General features: G+C 45.0%; 1 protein-coding gene across 4 annotated transcripts; it reads left to right on the top strand.

Annotated features, from left to right (window-relative positions):
* The first annotated feature begins 83 nt into the window (after nt 1–83).
* Nucleotides 84–24,965, top strand: LOC146511848 (cullin-1). Of its 4 annotated transcripts, XM_085171887.1 has the most exons (23): nt 84–260; nt 12,625–12,856; nt 12,956–13,378; nt 15,300–15,474; nt 15,566–15,733; nt 16,846–16,896; nt 16,984–17,074; nt 17,569–17,732; nt 17,853–18,015; nt 18,236–18,366; nt 18,550–18,657; nt 18,767–18,873; nt 19,408–19,456; nt 19,546–19,677; nt 19,811–19,928; nt 20,032–20,108; nt 21,879–21,997; nt 22,470–22,575; nt 22,661–22,708; nt 22,826–22,908; nt 23,094–23,199; nt 23,910–24,023; nt 24,135–24,965. In XM_085171887.1, the coding sequence occupies exons 3-23, from the start codon at nt 13,239–13,241 to the stop codon at nt 24,213–24,215; spliced, it is 2,331 nt and encodes a 776-aa protein (XP_085028013.1). In that variant the 5' UTR covers nt 84–260; nt 12,625–12,856; nt 12,956–13,238; the 3' UTR covers nt 24,216–24,965. The 4 variants fall into 4 exon arrangements, with proteins under 4 accessions (XP_085028013.1, XP_085028011.1, XP_085028014.1 ...); XM_085171885.1 differs by lacking the exon at nt 12,625–12,856; XM_085171888.1 differs by lacking the exons at nt 84–260; nt 12,625–12,856 and adding an exon at nt 7,217–7,697.
* Nucleotides 24,966–25,528: the final 563 nt, after the last annotated feature.

Raw genomic sequence — 25,528 nt, 5'->3', positions numbered from 1 at the left:
TTCATAGCCCTCGTATTCTTTTATAATAAAGAGTGTATGCGTGTTTCGGCGGTGCCTTGCGTATTTCCGAGGGAGCCTGAAAGCAACTGCAGTCAGTGGCCGCGGCGCTGCGAGCTGATCTTTGTGCGAACGAAGCAGCGCAGCAGTCGTCGTTAGCAACCGACAGCAAACACACTCGGAGACGGCGGCGGGACACCGATTTTGGGACTGAAAAACAACTCATCTGGCGATTACAAAGTGACTGGGACTGCCTTAAAATGGTAAGGTGACATTTTAGAGCTGGGCCGGGGGAGATTTTTTCTCTCTCAGCTTGCTAAGCGGAGAGCCAGCAGGCTAATGCTAGGCGGTTAGCGAACTGTTTTCCTGACTCATTATTGAGAAGCTCGAGGAGCTAGGCTGCCATTTTACACCAGGCTGTTAGTCTGTCCTGGCCTCTGCCTTTGACTGTAAGAAGACAGCCTTTATGTTGAATACAGTCCCAGTACCACACATGTGTGTAAGCGATTGATAAGTGTGGGTCACATAGAGGCTGTGCGTTGATTTGAAGCTGGTCCATCCATCGTTCGGGCAGCAGACGAAGCTACCAGGCTAATCGAGCCTCAGAGGCTAATGGGAGCTAGCAGTATTGCGTAGCAGCGCCTGACTCCATTCTGGGGAATAATCACAGCGAATATTTTCCAAATTAACAGACACCGGGGATCATTATATTCCAAATATACCCAAGTATCCGTTGGGGGTAGGCTTTTTTCGAGCACAGCCCTGTGAACGGTGCGGTTTGGTCCTTCGAACAGGACACACTCCTGGAACAACTGGTGAAGCGGAGCAGCGATACGGTCGCTCATTTCCTGAGATATTAGGAGAAGCTCGAAGTCAGAGGTAGTGCTGACACTGAGCTGCCAGAGCGAAGCAGCTGTTGGAAAAGCTCTGTTTTCATACTAATCGAGATTCCTGGATATACGTCCTCACAGTTCTCCTTCATTTAAATAGTGCACTTATTTTAGACACTGATCATTAAAACGAGATATTAAGAGTCGATGACAATTGTACCGGATTCTAACTCTTTAGTTTAGTTCACTTATTATTTCTTCCCTTTTATGGAGTCCTAGAATTTGTCAGGATCCAGGACAATATGCAGTCTGAGTTACACCTCACTCCTTTGTGTGTTTCTGGAGTAATGGGAAATGTGTGTGTTATTTATTCAAAATAAAAATCTAAATAAGGCAAAATCCGAGTTTTTACAAGTCTAAGGAGTTTGAATCATGTTATCTGAGCACTTTTTAAAAAGTCCTCCAGGCTTCAGACATTCAGAGCTTTTCTTTGGATGTTTGTCTTTTGTTCTGGTCCGTCAACATGACCCCACAGTGCTTCAGTGCCTCTGTGGAGGTGAATCCACAGCTGAGTCGTCAAATGTCTGTTTTTCTATCATATATGTCTTCGCTACATGGACAGTGTGTGTGGGCTCGTTGCTTTCATGAGTAACTGTGGGATTGCATGGTGACTTGTAACCTAAACGTCTCTGTTTATAATTCTGACCATTGATGCACCAGTGGATGAAGTCCATCCTGAGAGCATGACGGAGCCCCCAGTGGCTGTGGACACTCACTGTTGTGCCGCTCGCCTCACCTCAGTACATGTTGGCAAACAGAAATTTTAAATTTGGATGGATCCATTTCTTTCTTTCTTTGAGGCCTCACTGTACAACATGTCAAGAAATGCCAAGACTTTGGCAAATAGTGCAAGGAATGTCTTCTGCATTCTTTAAATTAAATATATATTCGCCTCTGTCAGTGCGCCCCAGGGTGGCTGTGGTTACATTGTAGCTTACCATCACCAGTGTGTGAATGTGTGTGTGAATGGGTGGATGACTGGATATGTAAAGCGCTTTGGGGTCCTTAGGGACTAGTAAAGCGCTATACAAATACAGGCCATTTACCATTTACCATATTCAGCTAAACAAATCAGAAAAAGTGATGCTTTTTTCCTTTTCCTTGCTTGTTTTGCTCCTCAGGGAGAAAAACATAAAGATGTGAGGGCATAGCTGTATAAATATTTGTTTAAATGAAGCGCTGTATGGCACTTTTCCCCCCCACAATGGCATGAAGTGTTTAAATATGTGTTTTAAGGTGTTGGAATAGACTCAAGTTATGGTAAAGTCCAAGTTTTAAACTTAGTTCCATAAATCTGCATCTTCGGCAGGATGTAACTGTGAAATAATTAGCTCAGTTTGACTAAAATTGTGTAATCAGAATCACCGTATTACCTGTGCTTTCTCCTCCTTTGAGTTTGTCTTTATATTGATTTTAAAGATGTAAGATGCTGCCGTTCAGAGGAGTTTTAAAAGAGAGACGTTTCTTCCCTGGGTTTATGGCCTGCTAGTTTTCTTTATCAGGGCTTTTATTTTGAAGAATTGTATTTTGATGCACACTTTTGTCCTCATAAGTGAGGCGTCACCTAATCTTATTAAAAAAGAAAACAGATTATTAGACCAACATGTGACAAAAGGCCTTTATTATAGTGGACTAAAGACATTAAAGCTTTTTACCATCTTCAGAGTCTAAACAGAGCAGTTATATTTACACTGTTGTTGAACCTGTTACTGTCCTGATGATTTTACTGACCCTTTTGCTCAAATGCAAAAGCTTAAAGCTGAAATGTGTCTGATAGTTCAGGTCATCTTGTTTCTAACACTGTTTGTTCAGCACGTGCAGCTTCAACAAAACTCGACGGCCTGAGTTTAAAAATGACGTCGAGCTCACTGATTGGCCGGCTCCTTGCAGTTGAGTTCACCTGTGAATCAAACCTTCTTTTTTTTTTTTCAACCGGTATCAGCCGGTTTACCATTAAATGAAGTGTTTGAGGTACTGAAATAAGGAAATGTTTATTAGAGTTGTGAAAAACGCAGCGAGAAGACGAAGAGTTTGTTTCACATTTGTGACTGTAGATCTGCATGAACTGTAAACCGGAGCAGGGCTCACTTTCATAAGAGCAGCCTGAAAAGTCTCGTTACATCGCTGAAGATGGTGCTAAAGTTTAATTCTGTAAGTTTGTGTTGAATCTAAGAGCTATGGCCTCGCCTCTGCAAGTGCCTGACGACGATGTCAGCATTTATTCACTTGTGTCCTGCTCTGCAGTTTTGATGGCGGTGGGCTTTTTCTCTCTGAGCTGATCCATCGGTCTCTCAGAGACGTGGCGTGGGCTTTCAGAAGGGTTCAAATGAACGCAGACGTACATTAAAGAACAAGGTTTGACTTGAAACCGATCACAATCTAAACCTTTACAGCAGGTGTTACCTGATCAAGCTAGAACGTGAAGAAAAGTGTTTTCCTTCCTCAGCTGTTCCCATCCACTGCTGTTTGTTTTCCAGTGACAAAGCTGTGGGATTGGAAAGGAAGATGAAATGAAATCTGCCCGTAAACACAGACGTCTTGTTTGGCTTCCATCTGTAAATTTGGCAGATTTACCCCCAAAACACACCAGGTGTGTGTCTTTGGTGTCGTGACTGATGCAGTTTTGTTCCAGCTTTGTAATCATGTTCCAGCTGTTTCAGAAGAACTTAGTCTGCTTGGGGTCTTTTATTTTGAAAATTGAGCTCATTCTCTCTGCTGATTCTGCATCTGACTTCCTGTCCTCTTCATCGACTCCGTGGAGCTCGACACAGATAAAAGACACAATAAACTGGGCTCAGTTTTAAGTAACGTGAAGCCTCGGCTCTGTATTTCTAGCGAGTGTAAAAGGTGCACAAGGTGCTAAACGACATTTATCTTAAAGCTTTAGTAGCTAATTAGTTTTATTTATATTAGTCATCAAAATCTACTAATGTGCTGTGTTTTGTAGACGGAGCCAGCTAAGAGTATATGGTGTAATGGAACATGTTCTGGAAATATGGAAAATGTAATGCTGGACACTGATGAATAACTTAACAAGTGCTGAATATTGATGCTGACCTTGACCTGCAGACCTGCTGTTGCAGGCTGTGCTGAGAGTGAACACACAGGAAGAACTCAGCATAAAAGGTGTATTGTAGGTTTGTATAGTAACCACGATGAAGTAGCTGCAGACCCATCCTTCCTCACTTGCGTGGTTATTTGGTGGATTTGCCACGGGGCAAAACACAACAAAGAAAATGCTTGGTCATATTTTCAGCCTCTTTATAGCTTGAAATAAAACCAAAACACAGCTTGTGTGCCTTCCTCCTGACACGTTTATCGATGCTGTGGAGCTGTTTGTGGCACTTGGATATCCCTCGATCGGTCGCTTTCAGACTTATGTTGCTTTTCCGTGTGTAACATGATGGGAAATATGCATGTAAATTAATTTATTTATTTATTCTGGCTGCCCTCTGCTCCTCATGATGGGCTCTTTCACAACAGCTCACTGCCTCATGCTGAGTTCAGATGTCTCATCCTTTCTCTGCTCAGCACGGACGCCTGAAATCTGCCTGTTAAAGCAGCGTAAAGATGACTTGTGATCTCTGTCAACATGACGCGGTTTGTAAACAGGACGCTGTCATTAGGAATACCTGGAAATGGCTAATAAAGAGATTTAAAGGTGGGAAAGGGAAAACATGTATTTCTGATGTTTGGTTAAATTTACTGAACCTACTATTTGTGATGTTTACATTAATATCAGTGTTGGAAATTTACAGCATGTGAACATACACAGATATGAGTGTACCAGCCTGATATCAGTGTTTTTCCACACACTTCAAAGGATATTAATATAAAGTTTCATGAGCTCAAACTGAGAGGAGCTGACATCAGTGAACTGAGCACAGATTTAATAAAGGCCATAATCAGTGTGATTAGGTTGGTGTCAGCGTAGAAGCTGATCCAGGCTGTGCATCAGTGCAGAGAGCACAGAGGAACGAATGTTTCCATTATTGGCTGATGTGCTGATTATTTCCTAAATTAGTCTGATTCATAATGTCTGTAAAATGTCCTTGATGATAATAATAATAACCAGAAGAGATGGAAACACTTTTGTCTATAATAAACCTCACACTGCATCACTGACAGGAATCGGTGATAGTTTCTGTCCAGGTCTGTGACACAGATCAGTCAGTGTCACCAAACTATATATAGATCTGTACAGATGGTGTTATCTTTGTGCCACTATTCTGAGCGCACGCAAAAAGGTTTGCAGGTGCAAGTGTTGTATTTTGAGGAGAAATTTATTTTGAGCGAAGAAAAGCTGAATTTGAGTGAACAAAATTCATTTCTGCGTGCAAAAAATGTTTTTCAGTGTTTGCTATTATCCACACACACACACAATAGCAGCCCCTCTCGCTCGGCTTTATGTATTTGCGCTCACTCTCAATGTGTTGCTCGCGCTTTCAACATTTCTGCCCGTGCGCGCTCAACTCTTTCTCTACACCGTTATATTTGTGCCACAAAACCAGCCAATCACAGACTTGGATGCAAAAAAAATCTGATTGGCTGTTCTGGTCTCCAATCAGCTCGAAATGACGAAATGCAATATCCCAGAATGCATTTCGTCCAAAACTCAAACGAGGCAGTGGCAAAGTTTGAAATATTACTCTTTCTGGGTCACAAAATAAACTTTTCAGATATTTTCATGAGAGAATGTTTCTGTGTAAACTTCAAATATCTGCTCGATTTATCAAGACATCACATATTTGCATAAGAGCTCTGATGTTTTCGGAGGTGCCTGTTACCCACCAGCTGACCGGGTGGGCACTTGGGTTAAACATAATATAAAAGGCTGAACTGACAAAAAAATCACCGACTACACCAGCAGGTATTATAGAAAAAAACCATAAAGCCTTTGAACTAAAACAAACGCTGCTGTGACAGTGATGTACACATGTATGATTTGTATCACCTTCATGTTTCCAAACCGATATCATGAGCAGCAGCTTTACAGCTGTGGCTCCAGCAAACATCAGCTGATACTAGAAAGTAATTTTAAATAAATTATGACAACAGCTGATCAAGCTTAAACGTGCTGCTGTTGTTGTTTAGCGCAACATCCGCTGGTTTCCTGTTTCTGGCGCAAAGTGGGAGATAAACAAACAAGAGAGACGATCAGCTGATCATTGATCAGTTTCATGATTGAAGTAGCAACAGGAGAGGGAGGGGGGGAGAATGAGGGGAGAAGAGGCAGCTGTGCAGCAAAGACACAATAACTCCAGCTTTATCTTTTTCATTCTAGCTGAAGTCCGGGACGAATCGCGTTCCTTTTCCTCTCGATACAGATGTGTTGTAATTGGTCCAGCCCAGAGTTGATCATGACCAATTGGCTAATCCACCACCTTTCATTGTTTATACCGTTACAAAAACAAACAAACATAAAATAGAAAAATCCTCATCGGCCCACCGGGCAAATGTCCAGTATGTCCAACGGCAGGTCCAGCTATGCGGTCAGCTGGTGGGTAACAGGCATCTCTGAAAACGTTAGAGCACTTATACAAATATGTGACGTCTTGATGAATCGAGCAGATATTTGAAGTTTACACAGAAACATTCTCTCCTGAAAATATCTGAAAAGTTTATTTTGTGACCCAGAAAGAGTAATATTTCAAACCCCGCCACTCTGTGTTCCTCCGCCACTGCCTCGTTTGAGTTTCGGACCAAATGGATTCTGGGATATTGCATTTCGTCATTTCGAGCTGATTGGAGACCAGAACAGCCAATCAGATTTTTTTGCATCCAAGTCTGTGATTGGCTGGTTTTGTGGCACAAATATAACGGTGTAGAGAAAGAGTTGAGCGCGCACGGGCAGAAATGTTGAGAGCGTGAGCAACACATTGCGAGTGAGCGCAAATACATAAAGCCGAGCGAGAGGGGCTGCTATTGTGTGTGTGTGTGTGTGTGTGTGTGTGTAATAGCAAACACTGAAATACATTTTTTGCGCGCAGGAATGAATTTTGTTCACTCAAATTCAGTTTTTCTTCGCTCAAAATAAATTTCTCCTCAAATTACAACACTTGCACCTGCAAACTTTTTTACGTGCGCTCAGAAAAGTGGCACAAAAATAACGCCATCTGTACAGGGTTCTCCTGCCCCAGGTGGCCTCTGGGAGCTGAAGTTTTACCTTGTTTAACAAGCAGGTTATTAAACTTGCTTATGCTTACATGCTTATTTAAATTAAATCAAGGTCCTCACTTAAAACAATATATATCCACACAAATAAATAAATCTGCTGTAATTTAATTTTTTTTTTTTTCACCACAGCTGTGGATCATTTACTGTAAACATGATAAATTCATTTTAGGACACACTTTATGATTTAAAAGTATAGCTGCACATAGTAATGTGTACCCTTGGTCACACGAGTTAAGATGATCCTGTTGTGTCATCTGGGACTCTGAGGGTTCGTCTGCTTGATGTTTGAGATCCTTGGATGTGAAGTTGTTTTGTTTGCTTGCTCATCAGAAGCCGATTTATGTCACAGTGGTTCAGATTCGGCTGATTTTTCATGTTTGCTTCTGTTGGTAAAGCTCCCATGTGAACTCTAGGTGGTGTGTGAAGCGCGCTGGCAGGTGTTGGTGTGTTTACTGTGGTTTGTTTCCTGGTAAATGTAGGGTAATAGGTTGTGGAGTCTGTCCCAGACACACTGATACTGGGCTAATCTGATTTACTGAGCACTGCGTGTTCCCTGCTCTTTCTTCCTGCTTCCTTCCCGTTCAGCAAACCTCCCTCACGCTCGGCTCGAGCTGAGAAACCAGAAAAATGCAGGTGAGCTGTGAACCTCGGGAGTCGCTTTACCTGTCGGCCACACTGGGACAGGTGATCATCAGGTAGAGAGGTTGATATGAAAGCTCAGAGGCTTTGAAGTTATTCTGCAGCAGTCGAGCAGGGTAAGAACTTACTGCAAATATTTCTGGACTTGACCCGACAGAGGTGTCATAAACCTGTTAACTCTTCAGTACAAAGTCTGTGAGACGCTGTTCACACTGACGTGTAACTAGAACTGAAGCCGTAAGTGCTGTGGAGCGAGAGACGTTCTGCTTTAGTTCTTGGTTTATTCATCGACTCTAATAGTGCTGCTGGTTTAAATTTAACCGTTTGCAGTCGTCTCTGATAAGAAGTAACTGTAATCTTGACTTTGGGAGAAACTTTTTGGGGGTGCGTCAGTTAAAATGACTTTCAGCTGTCAAAGTAGTAAATGGTAATAACATGTATTTGTAATACTTCTGACTTTGGAAAGGCTGGTTTTAATGAACAGGACTGACATAAGATTTCAAAGCCAAGTTGTCTAAAAGTTATAGAAACGTGGACATGAGAACAAACTGGGACTAACCCAGACAGCTGTTTTCACACTTCTTCACATCTGGCTCATTAAGCTCCATTTAGGAATGAATAACTTTGTGGAACAGATTTTTCTGTCTCCTGATTTAAAACTTTGAGTGACATGTTGTTCTTGACTTACCTGGTTACCTGGAGGTGCTGAAGCCCCGCCCACAATGTAAATGAGGACAGAAGAAGAAATGAAGTGAAACAAGTCTGCCTGTTTAAAAGTGGCAGAGAAGGCTCTCTTTGAAGTCTGCTCTTTTCTTTACTGTTCCTGTATGAGCTCCGCCCAGTCCGCAGCGCACTGTTAGCATTACCCAGAATGCTGTTCAGCAGGGCCATTTTAGAAATGCGTAGATTGCCATTATGCCATCTGATGACCACTCTGGTCAGAGCGCTCGCTGCAGTCTCCTAATGATGGTGTTTCTTCTCAGGGAGAAACATCCACCTCAGCTCTTTTATTGGAGTAGAAGCAGCTGAAACAGGAAGCAGAGTAAACTGCAGCGCGCTGCAGCAACTGTGACGCCACTTTTGGTGCATACGGCTTATTAGCAAAGGGCAGAGCAAGCATAAACCACATTAACTTATTATTGTACATAAACCGTGTGATTAAAGCCCTTAAGTGAGAAGAATATAGTTAAAGCAGCACCTGTCAGTGTGCTTGTTAGCGCGCCTAGCAGCCAGTAGCATAATGTACTTAAAGCGCTTGGGAAGCCACAGGTGGTGCTTCGGCGTTCTCCTGCATCGAGACCTTAGAGTTAAAGTCCAAAGAAGAGGAGCGGCGTTTTGTTGCTCCTCATCATGAAGCGTCTTCATAAACAGACGTGGACTCGTGTGGGTCTCGTTGATGTCTGTGGTTCAGACTTATCTGGGTCAGCTGTCCACTGACACGAGTCACGACCTCTGAGCTGCGCTGCCTTCCTGCTGCACACAGAGGCGTTGTTGATAACCGCGGGCTGGGATTCCCATTTCACAACAAGCTCTCTGCGAGCTTCCGTTTCCTGTTTCTCGCCGTCACGCGGCTGCGGGGCTGATTATAGGTCAGGCACTGGATAGCTGCTGCTGTGGGAATCTGAAAGCTGATCACAGCGCCGCTGTGAAGGGCACCTTTCTCACCGCTGCAAGAACAGGAAACGGCGGAGACTGAGCGCTCTTACACTCTTACCTGCTGCGGTCCAATGAGTATTCACAGGTATTGTCTGCCCCAGTTGCCACGGCAACAGCTCAGGTAGGAGTTTAAGCGAGGATCTGCTGAAGAGGAGCCAAAAGGTTACAAAGCTGGACTCAGTATGAAACTGCTGATAAGTTCAGGGAGGAAAACAAACACGCGAGGCTGCTGTGAGGTGGACTTCACACTCATTTCTATTTTTAGTGTTATACTAGAGCAGCTTTTCATGATTGACACATCAAAATAACCCCTTGGGTACGTCCCCTGTCTGAAACAAGCTGAGCTGAGTGCTGTGTTTAGGATCTTCCTCAGTGGCGTCAGCGCTCATCTTCATCACACTGCGAGGACGTGCAAGTTTGTGAACAAGTAGGAGCAGGAATTTCAGTGAACGCGACCTCAAGGTCAAAAAGTTTTCGGAAAATCTTGTGAATACGATAACTTGAGAAGAAGGCGATGTAGGGTTTTAGAATTTGATAAGCCTGCAGCAGTGAAGGAGGTGCTGTAGCCCAGGTGGTGCAGAAGTGAATTTTACTGTGATTCCAGTCAGAAAGTAGGGCTGGGCCATATCGTACTGTTCACGGTAACACCGGTGTAATGTTGGGCAACGATAAGAAAATGAAACATGGCGATAGAATATGGGTAAAACGCGCATGTGCAGTGCTTTTGTTTTCATACGCACATGGCGGAAAAGCATGGCGGCGACGCAGAATGAGAAGAGCGAAAGTGGATCATTAAATGAAACAGATGAATCAGAACTGGTTTTTAAAAATGCTGCAACTTCAGTGGTGTGGAACTGGTTTAGCTTTCGTCCGTCAGATACACAACAAAGCACTATTTTTGGTAGCGCATGCTAGCGGGCCGTCGTTATTACCGTGTTGTTTGGAAAATACGGCACACTTAAAATCAATCCTTTGATTTTTCTGAAAGTCGACAGCGCCCCTTATAATCCCGTGTGCCTTATGTTTGAACTCTGGTTGTGTTTACTGACCTCGAAACGATTTTATGTTCACGGCGCTCGAAAATCTGTCACATGTTTCAGTACGACTTTGCTAAGCTACGAAGCCGTACCACTTGATGGATTGTTGGAGCATTACGGCTATTGTAGGCAGGAGCCTCGCGGAGTGATACGTACTGTGCTTCAACATAATGTTACCGTATTGTGTGTGTTTAACCTCTTTTTAAGTTTTGTGGATATTCTACATGGTTATGCTGAGGATATGTCGGCCAGTTTCCACTGGAAATGCCTTTTGGTTAAACTGTCAGTGAAGAATTTGCACTGTTAAATTTTTATATAACTTTAATGCACATAAAAAAACAGCTGCTTGTTTAAGTGAAAATACATTGATGTTTGTTTTTTTGCACTAATAAAGTTGTGGAGTTGTAAAGTATTTTGTCTAGTGTCAATTATATCGTCAGTTATATCGTTATCGCAAATTTTCAAATGTATATCGTGATAAATATTTTTGGTCATATCGCTCTAGAAAGAAGCCAACACGAGTCAGTTGTTTCTTCTGGAGCTCGGCGTATTATATCTGAGCAGTTGCCTGTTAGACACTCACGTAAGGTCTCAATTAAAGACCAGTGTTTCATTTTGCTTCAGAAGCAGAGCTGTAGTTGAAACGACCTGCAGTCACCCAGACTGGTCGTTGGAAGGAAGTAAACAGACGATTTCGCGCGTGTCACGTCCTGAATATCTGGCCCTGATAGCCGTGAGTGGTCATGCCTGCTCCGGCTAAATATAGCAGCGCTTGCCTACACGAAGCAGCAGTTTGTGCCCGTCCACCCTCCTCTTCCTCCTCCAGTCACACAGCAGCAGCTTCAGTCTGTTTTCTCCTTCTTCATGTCTGTTCTCAAATAATCCGAATTATAAACATGGGCTAGCAGCGAGCCGCGTCTTTTTATGATTACAATTCTCTTTTAAACATAACATTAAATGTTAATAACTCACAAGGTTCGTGCCGAGCAGCTTTTCTTTATTTCACTTCTGTGCTTCAAAAATCCATCGAGTCATTTATTCCTAACCTTTTATTCCTGGATGGTCAGCTAATGTTCACAAAAGTTAAAAACACTGTTTGTTTACTTTAGTTGGTGTAATTATACCAACTAATAGAGCTGTTTATACTAAAATAATACTAATAATAGGTTTATTAGCCTCGTGTGGCTTCAAACTTGATGAACTTGATGTTTGAGGACAGATGTGCTGGTGTAGTCTTTGTGTCCAGCTCTCAGCTGAAGGCCTCTGTAACTAAGAGCAGCTTTATCTACTCTGCCTTCTGCCCCACCATATCTTCTTTATAAGTTAAGTTCGGTTTTCAGCCCTCACAACGTCTCTGTTAGACCACGTCCTTACGAGTGATGACTCAATCGCAGCTGCAAGGGCTGCAGTTGGTGAAAGACTTTGTTTCCTGACAGCGAACACAGAACATATGCTCAAAAAGCTTATTAGCTTACATACTGCTACCTGTGCATATTTCCTAACATACATATTCTTCAGTTTGATTGTAAATCAAAACAAAGAGCCAGTAAGTCGAGTGGATTGTAGTTCAGACCTCTGGTTGCTTTGTTCCTGGTGTCTGTGGCTTCAGAGATGTTGACGCTGCAAACCGTGGCGTTGGTTTACTTCCTGTTCGTGTCCTGTCAGCAGGGATGAAATTACAGCTGTAGGTCTCTCTGTTATTCCCAATGATCCGGCCTCGCCGTGCTGCCGACGTTTACCCTCCTCATGGTGCGATAGTCGTGACTCAGTCTTTCCCACAGGATGAGTTTTTAAACTCTTTCCTGAATCTAGGAACCTCACGGCTTCACGTTCCAAAGTTGAGCTGGAAAAAACTCACTACCTCGCACGAAGCGCGATCAAACCCCAGCAACACCTTTTTTCTACTCGTATAATTAAGACAAGACTTTACAAGGTTTCCCCTCATAAATGTGTCAGTCTGAATTTTTATCTGATGTGTTTGTTTTTCTTTTTTTCATTATAAATTGCCTGTTGACTTCCCAGACTTTCAAACTATGATCTGAGGAGTTGTCCAGTAGTACGCCAATGGTTTGAAAAACTCCCAAACAGACCAGTTTAATTGTTTTTAGCCCTTCAAGATGACAGTTCAGTGTTTTCTGATTAATTTTGAATCTCCAAGAGTGCATTCCCGTACTGCCAAAGTAAACACAGATTATAAATGTAGGTTATTGTGTTTGTGTTTCTCCTAGCAACCAAAAAACTATTGACTGTGGAGGTGGAGTTCTTGTACGGTGAGGCTGTGGTGAGGGAAACTAGCAGGCGCTGAAGTGGCTAATCTCATTAGCTGACTGACGCCAGGGTCCGGTCAGCATTGTGTCTGCCGGCTCAGATCCAGGTGTCATCAAGGTAAATCCAGGTAACCTACCTGGCTAATCACCAGCAGGGCCTGCTGCAGTGATTTCTCAGTGCCGTGTGTTTGAGGTGAATCCTTAAAAACAGACGTTTTGGTGAAGCTTTTATTTGTTTTTAACTCAAAGATTGTTAATCAGGTGGATTTTTGTGTCTTTGTTTTCTTTGCAGGTCATCTGGTGAAGACTCCCGAAGCTTTTAGGTGGAGGAGTGGCAGACAGCGCCGCCCAGGCGTGCAGAGTGGGACCCCTTCCCGTCTCACATAACCGACGACCAGCTTCCCGAGGCCGCCGCCATCATCCCCAGATGGACTTCAGACTCTGAGAAAAGAGCGAGGCAGTCGGGACCGAAATCAAGCGAAGGAGAGGAGGCGCAGGGGGAGGAGCACACGCTCGCTGGAGCAGGAAAGGGAGGGCATTGGTAGGGAGCGGAGAGGACACTGGGCTCCGCCACGATGTCATCAAATAGGACCCAGAACCCACACGGACTGAAACAGATAGGCCTGGACCAGATATGGGACGACCTGCGGGCTGGCATCCAGCAGGTGTACACGCGGCAAAGCATGGCCAAGTCACGCTACATGGAACTCTACACGTATCCTGTGTGACTGCTGCTGAGTGTGTGTGCGATCAAACCAGAAGTGTGATAAACCAGTGTGTTACTGAGCAAAAGGCAGGAAGGGCGTTTAGGAGCAGCACAGTCAGTAAGCATTCGGAGTAGCACTCTGACACGGGCGTAACAGGATCTATCTAGAGGCAGTAAAGCTGGAGATTTCCGTAGGTGTGGAAGGATTATTCATGGTTGGCTTCAGCTGCTCCGGATTGGCTCTGGCCTGCTCAGGATCTTAGGTCCTCTCTTGGCAGGACGCGGCAGTCAGCTTGTAGTCGCTCCAGTTTGCTGCTGTGCTGGGCTGTGTTCGCTGCAGGCGGAGGCTCGACAGCAGTTTTTGGTCAGAAACGCCTCCTAGTCTGTCTCTGACTCCCCTCCAACCCCCACCACCCTCTTTCTTTAAATTACATATTTATTAGTTTTATTTACAGGAAATCGCCTGTACAAAGCCACAGGTCCAGTAACTGTGATGTTTAATGATAATTGTGTTAAATAATCAGGTTTCTGTCTTTACCTGACACTATAAAGCGCCTCGAGGCAGCTGTTGTTGTGATTTGGCACTTTAAAAACAAAATGCAGATGAAAAATTTAAATACATTATTAACCAAAATCAGCCTGATTAGGATTTTTGCTTCATTCAAGCAGCCGTAACTTCTGTTTTATTGCCTCTAATGATTAATGTGGCTGCCTTAAGAAGAACTGCAATATAGTGCTAAACGTTAACAACCTAACAGCAAATTTTCCGTGTGTGTTTGTTTCAGATGGTTAATCTCACGAGCGTGTTACTTCCTTTTCTCTGAAGCACAAACTTCTTTTTTTCTAGTTTGTTCCATTAATGAGTTTCACACACACGGAGCAAACAGGAAGCAAACCTCTGACTCAGAGCAGTGTTTGTGTGGTTTAAGAAACTGTGTTTGAAAGAGTTTCACTTTCTGATGAAGACATTTGGCTCCGTTAAGTCTTTATTAGACGCTCAGTTATCCAGACTTACAACGAACTGTAAGAATAAATAGAAAATAAGAAGATTTGGTTTATTTTTTCCAAACGTTTAGAAATTTCTTACAAAGCAGCCAAGAAACAAACCATAAACAAGGCAGACGCTGTACGAGTGCCTCCACAGCTGAGATAGGTGGCGTATATTCATAAGCCTGCAGTGATTTCATTTTCAGAGACACTAAAGGGAAGAACATGGAGATTTCTTAAGAGTCCAATGATCAGATGTTGACGTTCGTTACGATGTGCCGCGTTCTGAGTGACTGACTGTTTGGAGGTTTGGTGACTCTCATGCAAACGCATCAGCACAGGGAACATGTAGGATGAAGTTCACGTTGTTCTCAGTAGAAGTTCATGGTGGGCGGAGCCAAACAGACCTTCAGGGAAACGAATATCTGAGCTTGACAACACGAGGTTCGTCTTTGAAATGCTGCTGCAGGGTTTGGATTACTCACTGACCCTGAGCTTGATGTTCACACTGTAATCTTACCTCCACAGATTCTTTTCTCCAACCTTTGTTTTAAAAATTGGTTTCTAAAGGCTTAATGATGTTTGTCTGTGTAAAAGAACAAGTTTAACTCCATAAAATGCGTCTGCAGGAGACGTGACGTGAGCGTAAAGTCTGTAGAGCCGATTATCCCCTCGTGCACCTTCCCTGCTAAAGGTTACACGTTTCCCTGAAGTATGAAATAAAATCCATGCGGCCGTGAAAGCTCAAAGCTGCGGTGGCGTCCCTGCAGACGTCCGGGTTTAAACTGGGCTCTGTGCAAATGTGCTGTGATTTCATGCATAAACGAGAGAACGACAGCCGAGGACATTCCTCGCATACTTGCTCTTGACGTTACGAGCAGCCAGATGTGAGGAATGCAGCGGTTACCCTGATGTGACGTGTGCACCTTAACCCTTCCATCAGACATGTATATAACTATTGCACCAGCGTCCACCAGTCCAGCCAGGGCCGGGGCTCCGTGCCTCCAGCAAAGCCCTCCAAAAAGTCCACCACTCCGGGCGGGGCTCAGTTCGTAGGCCTGGAGCTCTACAAGCGGCTCAAGGAGTTCCTGAAGAACTACCTGACGAGCCTACTCAAGGTGAGTCTGCGGTTAAGTCGCAGCCTCGCCGAGTGCACCACGGACACCTTTCAACTCCTCCTCCCTTTGCTTTCCGCGTTGTCGTCCGCAGGATGGCGAGGATCTGATGGACGAGTGCGTGTTGAAGTTTTACACCCAGCAGTGGGAGGACTACCGTTTCTCCAGTAAGGTCCTTAACGGGATCTGCGCCTACCTCAACCGCCACTGGGTCAGACGAGAGTGTGACGAGGGACGCAAGGGCATCTACGAGATATACTCGGTAAGTCTGACAGTTCCTTTATGGCCACAGAGTTAAAAATGTAGTTCCAGCAGCAACTTTAGGTCCAGGAAGAAGGCATTAACCCTTTAAAACTGGTCAGAGCAGCACGCTCTGTTTTGTGTAACTACTTTTAAATCCCGGTAGCTCTGCAACCACGTAAGCTAGCGCAATAATTTTTTTGCATATGAAACCGGAGGAGTTGTACTTACATCTTATGCCATCAGCTTGTCCTCGGTCACAGTTTCCTTCCACATATAGTTTTGCAAAAACTGCATAAAAAGCACTTGCAGCAACAAAAACATAATATTCCAGAAACACGCTTTGCTGATCAGATCAGCTGTTCATAACACTTCCTACGTTGGAATAGACGTCAGCGCGAACTTTTGCACGTCCGCCATGACCTGCCCGAAACCGGAAGTGACGTCATTTTCGCGGAAATGTAGTTTTTTTTACCATCAGGGCCTCATGAGCCTATACTGGTGTTTTTAAAAGTTATGTTTGACTTTATGACTTTCTGTGTCGTTTCTGGGATGCTTAGGACTCATATTGCACTGCTGGAAATAGTTTATTTTGATGCATATGCTGCTTTTTTGCAAATTTGCATTATAATATTTATTTTCCTTTTTCCTGCAGTGTATAAAAATTGGTGTATTTCAAAAATAAAACTATGAAGACACTCAAAATAAATTTCCTGTGGTGGGAAACTAGTTTGTGCAACTTTTTTGTATTTACAGTTTTGAGGGATAAGCCTCTTAAATTTCTCTAACTAGAAAAATATGTTAAAAAACAAAAACGATTTTCAATTTTTTTTGTAGTTTATTGCACTTTTTTACAATTTATGTAATTACTATGCACTTAATGCAGACATATTATTAAAATCTGGGCTGTAATGGTTGTATTGATGTATATCAACTTGAAATGCTCCCAAAAATGGCTCCACAGCATGTAAACATATAATATAAGCTCTGGCGGACTTTTTTCTATGGTAGGTCTTAAAGGGTTAAGAAGCCAATTTAGCTTTACTTGACCAGGTCGCAGTAGGAACAGCTTCATAGCAAACAAACTGTTTTATTAAACTTGTGCTCCTCCTCTTTCACTCCGCCTCCTCTCAGCTGGCACTCGTGACCTGGAGGGAGTGTTTATTCCGACCCCTCAACAAACAGGTGCAGTTTTCCTTCTTAAAGAAACAGCGCAGTGATTGAAATGCTGAATTCTGCATGTTTACTGAAGCGAACCTCTGTCCCCGTCAGGTAACAAACGCCGTTCTGAAGCTGATAGAGAGAGAGAGGAACGGTGAGACCATCAACACCCGGCTCATCAGCGGTGTTGTCCAGTCTTATGGTAGGTCCTCGAGTGCAACAGGAGTAACAATGATCAGACGCAGAGAGCTGTGGATGACTTTCAGGCTAATGTGAGATTCTTTGTTCAGTGGGAGCTCTGAACAGAAGCTGTGGAGAAGCAGCAACTCTGAGCATGTGTTGGGTTTAACAGTGCAGTGGTTTCACCTGTCTCACTTATATAAATAAATGAAATGTAGCCGTGCACCAGCTGTGAAGATGCTGCAGTCTGCACACGTGTTCACAGGAGCTGAAAATCTGACTAATTAAACCCAGCTGGAGATTTTTCTGACTGATTTTTGTTGAATGATTTCAGAGTTGGTAACCTAACATCTATTCTGCAAAGGTCACACATACATTATGTTTAAGATTTAACATGAAAGGATCGTTTCAGACTAAATTCGATGTGTAGACACTTTTGTTTTGGGTGTACTAACAGGGATGTGGATGTTTCCGTGTCGACCAGCTTTCATTAATCCCACCTCTGTCCTCCTGCAGTCGAGCTGGGCCTGAACGAGGAGGACGCCTTCGCCAAAGGCCCCACGCTGTCCGTGTACAAAGAGTACTTCGAATGTCAGTTCCTCACTGACACAGAACGTTTCTACACGCGCGAGAGCACCGAGTTCCTGCAGCAGAACCCCGTCACAGAGTACATGAAGAAGGTAGGCGCCGCGCAGCTGCAAACAGCTGCAAACAGCTGCAAACAGCTGCGGGTGAACGAGCAGAGACACGCGGAGCTTTTAACGCCGAGTCGTGACCAGAGTCTGTCTGCGTTTCCTCAGGCGGAGGCCCGTCTCCTGGAGGAGCAGCGGCGCGTGCAGGTTTACCTCCATGAATCCACCCAGGACGAACTGGCCCGAAAGTGCGAGCAAGTGCTCATCGAGAAGCATCTGGAGATCTTCCACACGGAGTTTCAGAACCTCCTGGACGCTGACAAGAACGAAGGTAACCGTTTCTCGTTTGGGGTCATCGTTCACCTGCTATATTGGAGAGACGGCACCAATATTTTTGCAGCTCTGAGCCCCAATGCACGCTTAAAAGGAACTTTAACTGTTTGGACTCTGGTGTGTGAGAACTTTTCGAACTTTTCCTGATAACTCGAAGCTTTTATCTGCAGTACGATGACCTGGTGTTTCACAGATGCAGCTTTGTCTCTGTGTTTCAGACCTGGGCAGGATGTACAACCTGGTGTCGCGGATCACAGACGGTCTGGGTGAGCTGAAGAAGCTTCTAGAGACCCACATCCACAACCAGGGCCTGGCCGCCATTGAGAAGTGCGGCGAGGCAGCGCTCAACGTACGCAGGACTTTTGTTTTTCACCTCAGTGTTTCACTAGTTTAATGTAACGAGTCGACTGAAGAGGCTCTGCAGCTTCGATTGTCTGTCAGCAGTGAGATGATGAACGTGTGACCTGTGTGTGTGTGTGTGTGTGTGTGTGTGTGTGTGTGTGTGTGTGTGTGTGTGTTTGTGTGTTTCCAGGACCCCAAAGTGTACGTGCAGACCACCCTGGACGTCCATAAGAAGTACAACGCTTTGGTCATGTCCGCCTTCAACAACGACGCCGGCTTCGTGGCCGCACTCGACAAGGTCAGTAACCACAGACTGTAGTTAACAGATGGCAGCAGACACTGTGATGTCATCCACTGGATTCCTACAGGCAGGTGAATGTTTAGACTCGTGGATTTGTCTTTTGAAGGCGTGCGGTCGGTTCATCAACAACAACGCCGTCACCAGGATGGCTCAGTCGTCCAGCAAGTCTCCCGAGCTGCTGGCCAGATACTGCGACTCTTTACTGAAGAAGAGGTGGGTGACGCGCACGACACACGCGAGCCGCACGGCTCAGCATGACTCCTCCTTCTGTCGCTTTCTTTTAAATCAAGTCAAACGTGCTCTCGTCAGCTCTTTGTTCTTCCTCTGAATCTGATCTGTTTCAAACTGAGTCGACACTTTCAGTCCTAAAAGAGAAACATTAACAAACAAACGATGAAAAGCTCTGACAAACAGAAGTGCACCAGGAGGGCTTTGTTTGGGCAGCTGTTGTTTCCTGATCAGTGGATCCACTGTGGGACTCTCCCCAGCAGGAGAGTAACTCAGTAACTCTGAGTGGCGTCTGGATCCTGACTGACAAAAACAAAAAGACTCTTTTCAAAGCGCGGCGAGGTGGACGAAGCTGCTTAGAAGCAGCAGAAAGATGCTCGGAGTGTGAGAGTGACGCAGCTGAGCAGAGACGGTGTTTCCTTCAGAGGCTGAACAAGATTATAGCTTCTGCCTGGCTCGTCTGTAATTTAACCTCCAAATGAGATTTAAAACAACATTTTGTTTTTGTTTCCTTTTCAGCTCCAAAAACCCAGAGGAGGCTGAACTGGAGGACACTCTGAACCAAGTGGTGAGAGGCTGTGACCGGCGGGTCTCTGTAAGGTTGTGTCTCTTAGTTTTGCAGTGAAACCAAAGACTCCGCTGTGTTTCCTCTCTTAGATGGTCGTGTTCAAGTACATCGAGGACAAAGACGTTTTCCAGAAGTTTTACGCCAAGATGCTGGCCAAACGTCTGGTCCACCAGAACAGCGCCAGCGACGACGCCGAGGCCAGCATGATCTCCAAACTCAAGGTCGGAATCACACGCGTGATCAGGCAGCGTGTGTGTGTGTGTGTGTGTGTGTGTGTGTGTGTGTGTGTGTGTGTGTGTGTGTGTGTGTGTGTCGTCTGCAGGCTTGTTTTGACTTCTTCTCTTCCTCCTGCAGCAAGCGTGCGGCTTTGAGTACACGTCCAAACTGCAGCGAATGTTCCAGGACATCGGAGTCAGTAAGGACCTGAACGAGCAGTTCAAGAAGCACCTGACCAACTCTGAGCCGCTGGACTGTAAGTGCACAGACACACACACAGCTGTCTAAAGTCAAATAGACATTCAGAATAAAGTCTCACATGTCTGTGAAGATGGACGCAGTTTGTGTTTGTGTTCCAGTGGACTTCAGCATCCAGGTTCTGAGCTCCGGCTCGTGGCCTTTCCAGCAGTCCTGCACCTTCGCTCTGCCCTCAGAGGTAACCCAGCACGCTTTAAAATCCGTTTTTCTAATTTCATTCTGGCTGATTTCAGAGATAAAACTCTGACTTCTGAAGATCAAAGTCGTGATTTTATAAAGACACCTCTCCTCCCTCCAAGCTTCCACCTTTTCAGGGTACGATTGGAAAAGGATTCCCACATTTCATCTCACAGGATCAATAAGTCATAAAAACATGATCAAGCAGCTGCTGGTGATGAAGACGAGCTGCTGGCTCGACGGCTTTAATGATGTGGCATGAAGGAGGAGATGGAGGTGTTTTCATAATGTTTCTTATGAGTTATTGATCCATGAATGTCTTTTCCAACCAAACCTTGAAAAGTGAAGCGATATCGCTCAACTTAAAATAAGTTTTTCCCTCATAAATGTTTCGGTGTCTGGAAAATTTAACACGTCGTAGGTTTTGTGATCCGGCAGCGTCTGAAACGTATATTTTTGAAGCTCTAGTTCAGTATTTCTTTAACCCTTTAAAGCCGGTCAGAGCGGCACGCTCTGTTTTGCGTAACTATTTTTAAATCCCGGTAGCTCTGCAACCACGTGAGCTAGAGCGATAATGTTTTATGCATATGAAACCTGAGGAGTTGTACTTACATCTTATGCCATCAGCTTGTCCTCGGTCACAGTTTCCTTCCACATATAGCTTTGCAGAAACTGCATAAAAAGCACTTGCAGCAACAAAAACATAATATTCCAGAAACACGCTTTGCTGATCCGATCAGCTGTTCATAACACTTCCTACGTTGAAATAGACGTCAGCGAGAACGATCGCATGTCCGCATGACCTGCCCGAAACCGGAAGTGACGTCATTTTCGCGGAAAATTAAATTTTTTACCTTCCCTGCCTATACAAGCCTATACTGGTGTTTTTAAAAGTTATCTTTGACTTTATGACTTTCTGTGTTGTTTCTGGGATGCTTAGGACTCATATTGCACTGCTGGAAATAGTTTATTTTGATGCACATGCTGCTTTTTTGCAAATTTGCATTATAATATTTATTTTCGTTTTTCCTGCAGTATATAGAAATTGGTGTATTTCAAAAATAAAACTATGAAGACACTCAAAATAAATTTCCTGTGGTGGGAAACTATTTTGTGCAACTTTTTTGTATTTACAGTTTTGAGGGATAAGCCTCTTAAATTTCTCTAACTAGAAATATATGTTAAAAAAGCAAAAACGATTTTACATTTTTTTGTAGTTTATTGCACTGTTTTGCAATTTATGTAATTACTATGCACTTAATGCAGACATATTATTAAAATTTGGGCTATAATGGTTGTATTGATGTATAGCAACTTGAAATGCTCCCAAAAATGGCTCCACAGCATGTAAACATATAATATAAGCTCTGGCGGACTTGGTTCTATGGTAGGTCTTAAAGGGTTAAACATTTAAAGCTCAGTGTGGACGTTTGAGTGATCAGACATCAACAACACTTCAGCTGAAGGACGTGTGGATGGAGGGTTTAAATCATTTCGCTGGTATTTGTTTTCCTGCTTTATAAGCTGCAGTAAGAAAACTACTGCTGCCAGAAGGTGCAAAGAAATTAAAAAAAGCAGAATATGATGAGGTGAGATTACAGGAGAGACGTGCAGACAGACGACTGCAGAAGTGGAAGTGGGTCACAGCTTTGTGCCGTGATCTCTGAGCTTGCATCGGTGACAAATGGCGTTAATAAGAAGATCCCTTACAGGTCCACAGACCTCAGGTTGAGTACCGCGGCTCTGACCCTCTCCCTCTCCTCCTGCACAGCTGGAGCGGAGCTATCAGCGCTTCACGGCGTTCTACGCCAGCAGGCACAGCGGCAGGAAGCTCACCTGGCTGTATCACCTGTCCAAAGGAGAGCTGGTCACCAACTGCTTCAAGAACAGGTACGCGTGCAGTCTGTGAGCACACAGGTAGGGGGCGCTGTGGCGCCACAGCCTCTCAGCCAGCTCTGGTGATCAGGTGAATCTGTAAAGTTTCATAAATCAGCCGTGAAAGTTACATAAAAATATATTTGAGATTCTTGCGCGGCGAGTTTGTTTGCAGTAAATGTGTTTTTGTATCTTACCGAGTTTATTTCACACTGGAGTAAATGAAACACCACTTTAGGGACTATTTTCAGAGGCGGATTAATACACACGTGGGACTGTAGTGAGTATTTGGTGCCTCTGAAAGGTTTTAAGACATTTGTGACACAGAGGAGCAGAATCTGAGGCTCGTGCTGAATTCTTCTTCTGTGGTGGCTCTCAGGCTGGTAGCAGACCTGCAGAGCTCTGAGTGCACCGTCGTGAGGTACGTGTGGCGGCCGCGAGGAGCCGAGCCCACGCCGCTCCTTACTGTCGCTGTGCTTGTTGACAGGTACACGCTGCAGGCCTCCACCTTCCAGATGGCCATCCTGCTGCAGTACAACACGGAGGACAGCTACACGGTGCAGCAGCTGACTGACAGCACGCAGATCAAAACTGTAAGCGCACAAACATCGGCGCCTTCATTCACGCTGCTCTGTCACCGCGGAGCAGGCGCCTCTGACCCCTCTGCTCTGTTTTCAGGACATTTTGGTTCAAGTTCTTCAGATTCTGTTAAAATCGAAGCTGCTGGTGAGTCGTGCTTTCTGTCAGGAGGTGAAATCCTCACGTGTGGCTGCTCTTTAGTTTCCATAGAAACGCTTTAGTAATGGCAGACATGATCCTGAATCCAAACTTTGTGTCCGTCAGGTTTTGGAGGACGAGAACGCCAACGTGGACGAGGTGGAGTTCAAGTCGGACACCGTCATCAAGCTCTTCCTCGGATATAAGAAGTGAGACACGCTCCACCTTAAATCCACCTTAAATCAACCTTAAATCCACCTTAAATCAACCTTAAATCCACCTTAAATCAACCTTAAATCCACCTTAAATCAACCTTAAATCCACCTTAAATAAATGTGCCTGTGATGTGGGAGTTTAAGGATGCTGAAGCTTGTTGCTCTTGTTTGCTGCGCAGTAAGAAGCTGAGGGTGAACATCAACGTGCCGATGAAGACGGAGCAGAAACAGGAGCAGGAGACGACTCACAAGAACATCGAGGAGGATCGAAAGCTCCTCATCCAGGTGCAGCTCCCACTCCACTCCACTCCACCCTCTGCATCACGTTTAAAACAGACCAGAGAGCAACAAAAAACCAAACACTGAGCTTTTCCTCCGTCTCCAGCAGAGCTGTATGAGGGTGTGAAGGGTCATAGTGGTACAATGCAGCTTCTGCTCCCCTAAAAGTCACAGACCCACAAACATAAGAGCATGAAGACACAGACAGGAAGACACAACAAGAATCTACTGAACCAGAATCTGAGTTCAACAAGAGCAAACAAGGAAACGTTTGAATGTGTGACAGAAGCCCATGAACCTCTGATCCAAACAAATAAGTTTGCTAAAGATTTTTATTCTTATCTGCATTAAAGTAACGATGTGTATGATCCCAGCTACGGGGAGCTTATCTGAAACTAGAACAGTGAATGTTAAAGTATTTTCTGATCAGATTCAAACACATAAAACTAGGCGGTCGACCCTGTGAAGGCAGGAAAACTGTAGACGTGTACCGCTGCTCTGCAGACTGCTGCTGTGGTCACTCTGTAAATTAAAAAATGGGTTAAAGGGCGTCTCTGGGGATCTGCTGATGTTGTAAACATGTGAAAGGCGCTGTCACTGGGCATGAATCAGTCTGACTCTCCGAGGCTCCACGCACACTCGAAGAAGGGTGGTGGTGTGATGGAGCCGGCTGTCAGATTTGCCTTCCTGCTCTCACGCTGCTGTGTCCCCTTCAGGCTGCCATAGTGAGGATCATGAAGATGAGAAAGGTCCTGAAGCACCAGCAGCTCCTGGCTGAAGTCCTGAACCAGCTGTCATCCCGGTTCAAACCCCGAGTCCCCGTCATCAAGGTACGCACACCTGTGTGTGTGTGTGTGTGTGTGTGTGTGTGTGTGTGTGTGTGCGTGTGTGTGCGTTCAGCTCAGAGTGTGACGAGTGTTTTGTCTCCCCCCCGTGGACAGAAATGCATCGACATCCTGATCGAGAAGGAGTACCTGGAGCGAGTGGACGGCGAGAAGGACACGTACAGCTACCTGGCCTGAGCGCCACCCGCCCTCCCCCCCTCCCACCTGCCCGCCTGTCGCCGCCGCCGGCTCTCCTTAGTTTAATTTTAATTTGTTATCTTTTTTGTTTTTGTTTTTTTTATTTTTTATTTTATGTCTGAGTAATAAAGTGTGGATCCCTCTGAGCGTGACCACCCTGGTGATGACCGCCACCAAACCCGAGGGGGGGGAGGGGCAGCTCGCTCCTCTCGCCTCGAGAGATGAAGGAACGAAAACACCCCTCCTGTCGAAACCGGGAAACCCCTTCTTCACGCTCGCCCGCCCCCGCCTCATCCGTGCGACTCGAACGCTCACTTCCTTGTTGTCATACTGTAAAAAAACCAACCACAGACTGAGAGGAATAAACAAGCCCCGCCCCCCAATCACCACCCCCATCCCCTTTACATAAGCGTGATGAAATAGCCTACAGCCAATCAGAGGAGAGCCGCATCCAAAGGTTTCTGCATGCTACTGCCTACCTGCGCCACAGCGACCACGAAAAAGATTCTCATGTAAGCATAAAGAGCGGAGTCGCCCGGGCCGCTGCTGCCGCACGCCCACCAGATCGACGCCGGTCCTGTAACTTAAAGTCCGCCACTGCATCGGAGGAGGAGGAGCCGCCGCTGAGGTCGCGTCAGAGCGAGGTCGGTGGGTTCGAGCAGGAGTCTCTGTACCGAACGGTGGACATTTGTATAGTGTGGTTCATTTTCTAAATGTGTGATGAATAAAAACAAGGAAAGATTTCTCTAATGCCCGCCTCTCCCGACACTCTGTTCACCCGTGTTTAAAGGGCCGGTACACCCTGAAATCACAGTCGCATGCTTCTGCTCTGGGTCAGAGGTCACGGGTCCTCTGCACAGATAGGCTCGGGTTAATGGTGGACGGACAGGTGAGGGTCACCTGATGAGCTCATATTGGGTTTTATTTTATTTAAATGTGTTTGTCTCTGATGTCCTCTTCAGCTCGCCCAAGCTCGCCGGGCGTCTCGCTGTTTTATGGTTAACGTGTCGCTCAGAGTTCAGCTCCACTGCTGCCACATTCAAGCAGGGCGGAGAGCTGCAGCCCACCAGCTGCTGGGATATTTTTTTACTTGGAGAGACATGGTTCAGTAATGTTTGAGTTTACTCACTGCTGCTTTACAACAACTGAAAAATGTAACGAGCACTTTGACCACAGGGAGGCGGCGACGCTCCACTCGGGTTTGGAGTCGTCTGCTCGAGCTTTGAGCTCCACGTTTCATCTCAGTGCATCATTTCTGTTCAAGTCAGCACGTCGTTCAGTTTGAGTTTCAGTGCAGTCAGATATATTTAATA

This window comes from Neolamprologus multifasciatus, chromosome 9 (assembly GCF_963576455.1).
Source record: "Neolamprologus multifasciatus chromosome 9, fNeoMul1.2, whole genome shotgun sequence".
Classification (NCBI taxonomy): domain Eukaryota; kingdom Metazoa; phylum Chordata; class Actinopteri; order Cichliformes; family Cichlidae; genus Neolamprologus; species Neolamprologus multifasciatus.
Note: the sequence above shows the minus strand (reverse complement) of the source record. Positions and strands in the feature narration are given on the sequence as shown.

What these genes read in the sequence shown, in the direction of transcription:
- LOC146511848 (XM_085171885.1), top strand. Translation starts at nt 13,239, where the DNA reads ATGTCATCAAATAGGACCCAGAACCCACACGGACTGAAACAGATAGGC. An exon ending in GACTCTTTACTGAAGAAGAG is followed by an intron (nt 18,874 to 19,407) that starts GTGGGTGACGCG and finishes TTTCCTTTTCAG; the next exon opens with CTCCAAAAACCCAGAGGAGG. An exon ending in CCTTCGCTCTGCCCTCAGAG is followed by an intron (nt 20,109 to 21,878) that starts GTAACCCAGCAC and finishes CCTCCTGCACAG; the next exon opens with CTGGAGCGGAGCTATCAGCG.